This window comes from Mus caroli, chromosome 3, assembly GCF_900094665.2.
Source record: "Mus caroli chromosome 3, CAROLI_EIJ_v1.1, whole genome shotgun sequence".
Classification (NCBI taxonomy): domain Eukaryota; kingdom Metazoa; phylum Chordata; class Mammalia; order Rodentia; family Muridae; genus Mus; species Mus caroli.
In genome coordinates, this window is record NC_034572.1 from 137,943,687 (window position 1) to 137,948,847 (window position 5,161).

At 39.4% G+C, this 5,161-nt stretch overlaps 1 protein-coding gene across 3 annotated transcripts in view; it reads right to left on the reverse strand.

Moving 5' to 3' along the window:
- Positions 1-3,643: 3,643 nt before the first annotated feature.
- The window catches only part of LOC110290751 (calcium-activated chloride channel regulator 3A-1), a 48,138-nt gene continuing 46,620 nt past the window's right edge, over positions 3,644-5,161 (reverse strand). For 2 of the 3 annotated variants that reach the window (XM_021157464.1, XM_021157465.1), the window contains exon 14: positions 4,559-4,902. In XM_021157464.1, coding sequence (XP_021013123.1) covers positions 4,559-4,902 — 344 coding nt within the window. Of the gene's footprint in view, positions 4,903-5,161 lie in introns of all 3 variants that reach the window. The other variant, XM_021157463.1, reaches the window with a different exon arrangement.

Here is a 5,161-nt window from a genome sequence, read left to right on the forward strand (position 1 = left end):
TTCGCTTCTATGGTTCTAGATTTCTTTCCTAGGGTTTCTATCTCCAGCTTTGCCTCACTTTGGGTTTTCTTTATTGTGTCTACTTCCCTTTTTAGGTCTAGTATGGTTTTGTTCATTTTCCATCACCTGTTTGGATGTGTTTTCCTGTTATTCTTTAAGGACTTGTAACTCTTTAGCAGTGTTCTCCTGTATTTCTTTAAGTGATTTATTAAAGTCCTTCTTGATGTCCTCAACCATCATCATGAGATATGCTTTTAAATCTGAGTCTAGCTTTTCAGTTTTGTTGTGGTGCCCAGGACTAGGTGGGGTGGGAGTGTTGTGTTCTGATGATGGTGAGTGGTCTTTATTTCTGTTAGTAGGATTTTTACGTTTGCCTTTCGCCATCTGGTAATCTCTGGAGCTAGTTGTTATAGTTGTGTCTGGTTAGAGCTTGTTCCTCAGGTGATTATGTTAGCATCTATCAGCAGACCTGGGAGACTAGCTCTCTCCTCAGTTTCAGTGGTCAGAGTACTCTCTGCAGGCAAGCTCTCCTCTTGCAGGGAAGGTGCCCAGGTATCTGGTGTTCGAACCTGCCTCCTGGCAGAAGTTGTGTTCCACTCACCAGACGTCTTAAGATCCCATGGATGGTCCTGTGCGGACCTTGGGGGTGTCCAGAAACTCTGTGCACAAGGAACCCCAGTGCTGCAGTGGACCTGAAGGGACTTGTGCCCTGATCAGGCCGGGTTATCTGCTTCCCTTGTTAATGCAGTCTTAGGTCCCACGTGATTGGATTGGAGCAGATGCTGTGTTCCATCACCAGAGGTCTTAAGATCCCGTGGGGGATCCTGTGTGGGTGTTTTCGATTGTCCGGAGACTCTGTGGGCAAGGAACCCCGGTGCTGGAGTGGACCGGAAGGAAAATACATATTTCTAAAAACTTAAGGTGTTTTGACAATGAGATTGTTGTTAGCACTCAGGATTTTGCTTATGTCAGGTAGATGAAGGTGTTGACTTGTGGAATGGATTAGATAGTCATGGCATGAGCACAATGTTTGTAATTATGCAGATTATGGTTGTCAGCAACACAGTTTGTGGTCATAGTTTGATCTTGGGCAAGTCATTTTGTATCTCTGATCTTTAGTTCTCTCATAGATGAAGTGAAAATATAGCCTAAGGTCTGCCTGTGGTGAGGAGATGAAGGATAAATAAAATGTATGCTATCTGCTGTGGCCATTTATAGTTCAATAAATGTGTGTATTATTTTTGTGAATCTGAGAGCAACTCAAAATTAATATAGCTAAGCTGTTATATTTGGGTCATGACGGATGACCCAATATCAGTGCCTGTGTATGTCTGAATGTGTCAATAGACAGTTTACATATAAAGACTAATATGTAATTTTAAAAATGAAAAACTGTGCTTTCTTTGAAAACCTAAGAACTGCAACAACTTATTTTGCACTGAACCAACATGCAGAGTTAAAACATCACTGTTTCAGTCAAGGAAACACAACCAATATCATTATGGGTGGATCAACAGTTAAGAGCCTTTGCTGCTCTCACAGAGGACCAGCGTTCATATCTCAGCTCCTCTATCTTGCGAAGTCCAACCTCTCCAACTCCAGCTTCAAGGGAGCATCTCCATGAAGTTTAGTGTGTTTCTTATATTCACAAACAAATATAGAACTATCTATGTTTTTTTTTGTGTATGCTATGTAACATCTTATCTGCCCTTCTGTGATTTTTCTTACTTGGTATTATGTGTTTGAAATAGGTTTAATTTATTCCTTTCAGTTATGTATATGCTGGTAAGATTTTTTTTTGTCATCTTGATACAAACTTGTGTCTCCTGGGAAGAGGAGGCCTCAACTGAAGAGTTTCCTCTATCAGATTGGCCCTTGAGCTTATCTTGGCTGTCATTGAGGGCATTTTATTGACTGATGACAAATGGGGGAGGGCCCTGTCCACTGGGGATGGTGTCACTCATGTGTGGGTACCTCTGGGTTGGCCAGCTGAATATGTCAGAATGAGCAAGGCAGTAAGTAGCGTTTCTCCATGGTTCCTGCCCTGGGTTCTTCCATTGATAGACTGGGACTGGACATGTAAGCCAAGCAAGCCCTTCTTCCCCGTAAGTTTTAGTCCATGTTTCATTACAGCAACAGAAAGTAACCAGGTCAGTGGAAGGGCTGATCAAATGAGTGTCTCACATCCTCACTTTGGAGGTCCTTACTGTTGAATATTTAGAGATTTTTACGTTTATTTCTTAATTTTAAAATCTCATGTGTATCGATGCTTTGCCTACAGGAGTGTCTGTGCAGGACATGTGCATAGTGCCCACAGAGGAGAGAAGAGGAGGTTGTATTCCCTAACCTAGGGTTACATAAGGCTATGAGTCTCACAGGGGTGCTGGAGGAACAGCGCACTGCTCTTAACTGCAGAGGCATCTCTCCAGCCTTCTGGTTTTAATTCTGAAAACTAATAGACAGCTTGTTTGTTTATTTGATATTTTGAGATGATGTCTTACCATGTAGTCCACACTGGTCTCAAGCTTGAGATCTTCCTGCCTCAGTCTCCTAAGTACTGGGATTACAGGCATCTACCATCATTTCTAGATCTAGTGAGTATCTTTCTTCACAGATTATGGGACACAAATGCACATATATGCACACACATACACATATCCCTGTAAGCAGTGTGCATGTTTTTTATACTTGGCATGCACAACTCTCCCTCCCCCAGAGAGTTTCATCAAAACTTGACACATGAAAGGACCCTGATATAGCTTAGCTGTCACTTGTGAGGCTAAGCCAGTGCCTGACAAATACAGAAGTAGATGCTCACAGTCATCTATTGGATGGAACACAGGGCCCCCAATGGAGGAGCTAGAGAAAGTATCCAAGGAGCTGAAGGTGTCTGCAACCCTATAGGTGGAACAACAATATGAAGTAACCAATACTCTCAGAGCTCGTGTCTCTAGCTGCATATGTACCAGAAGATGGCCTAGTCAGTCATCACTGGGAGAGAGGCCCCTTGGTCATGCAAAATTTATATGCCCCAGTACAGGGCTAAGAAGTGGGAGTAGGTGGGGAGGGAAGCAAGGCAGGGGGAGGGTATATGGGGACTTTCGGGATAGCATTTGAAATCTAAATGAAGAAAATATCTAATAAAAAAAACTTGGCACATTTTTTTTTCAGTGATTAATGTGGTCCTCTAGAGATACTATTTTTATATTAACTAATCTTTGGCTCACTAACATGAAGTCCACTTGGTATTATTGGTTTTCATATGTTTTTTAAATTTTGTTTTCTTGAATTTTATGATTTCATAGTGCTTCTTCCTTTTAGATATTTAAAAGTTCTTGAAATCTTGACTATAAAGAACGGCGTTCCTCTAATAAAACTTCCTTTCTCAGGAAGATCATACCATAGCAACACTATCAGCCTCATTTTAAGAATAGATTATACATTCTGTTGAGGTTATACAAAACAAACAGATAAAGAAATAAATAAGTAAATAAAAATGTTTGAAATTTTATGTTTTAAGTTTAATATTATAGAGTACACATTTATTTAAGTTCTCACATACCCATGATATTGTGGGGGCATTGTGGATGTGATTGGGGCCATTTGTTTTTTTTTTTTTTCTTTGAAAGTAAAACAACCATTAATTATTTACCAAACATTTATTGAATATCTACTACATATCAAGTTTTTCTCTAGATCCAAGAGCTACAAAGTGGAAAAAATAATCCCAATTCTAATTGTACATCTTGCTGATGCTATTAAGATCAAATGATGGTCCCAGGACAGAACCAGACTCAGTGTGATGCCTGCAATTCATAGGTAAAGACATTCTTGCTAGTCACTTTGTGTACTGATAAAACACCTTCAGCCCATGACAAAAGACATTTGACTTTATGACTGCTTTTGACCATTATTCTCTACAAATTGCTTTTTAAGATATAGATGAAATTCTCTTTAAGATATATTCATTTATTTTTATGTATATGAGTACACTGTTGCTGTCTTCAGACACACCTGAAGAGGGCATTGGATTCCATTACAGATGATTATGAGCTACCATGTGGTTGCTGGGAATTGAACTCAGGACCTCTGGAAGAGCAGTTGGTGCTCTTAATCACTGAGCCATCTCTTCAGCCCTACAAATTACTTACATAGTCCCGCTTGATTTCAGTTGTAAAAGCAGATAGCATTCTTTATTAATTGTCTTACAAATAATTCTACTATAAAATTGTTTGCTATTATATAAGAATAATTCCCTTTAATCAACTTGTACAAATTTACTTTTGTTAATATGTAAAGTGAACTTGCATCACACTGTGAAAAGAGTATGGATATCTAATTTCCATAGCAAATGGAACAATTAAGAAATTGAACGAGGGACTGTTAGTCTTGATCTACATATAGCAAAAGAATGTTGTTAGTAACTCGGGATTTTCAACTTTGAATATGAACTTCTGTATTACAGTTGTTGACAGGCAGCCTTTGAGTGTAGTAAAGTCATTCTAAAGCAACACTTAGCAAATATGTACAGGATTGCATTGTAGTGCCATTCTATCTTCTAGTTTAAAATAGAGTTAAAAATCACAGTTAACCCCCAAATTGTCAGAGAGATTGCAGAAATATCAGCACCCAGTGCAGAGATACTATGTTCTAGAGAAGTAAACTTGACAGCCTGTGCGATGTTGGAGACCTCAGAGGTGAGACCAGCCTCATTGTCTGCCTGGATTGCAATGTAGAGCTGGATGCCATTTGCTATTTTAAAAGTTTCTGGTTTGAATTTAAATGTTTCTTTTGAGCCAGCCTCTTTAGGTATCAGACTGGAAGCATTCACTAAAGTAGCATTGTTAAAATCTTCTTGGAGACCCAGAGGATTCTGGCTCATTCTGATGATGTATCTATGCGCTGGAAGAGAGAGATATGTTCATTAATGTCCCAAGGATGGGTTTCTGCCTTTGCCCTGCACCTTTGTGGAAGCTCTGAGTGGTGCATGCCAGCTTTAGACTGAGAGCCCAGATACCATTTTTTTGTCTGGTTATCCCATCTCACTGACTTTAAAAACAATATAGGAGCAATTATTGAAAAACAAATGTCCAGTTTTCAAAATCACAGAAAAGCTTAATTCAGTATCATATATGTATGTGGTCCTTTGAATAGGTATAAC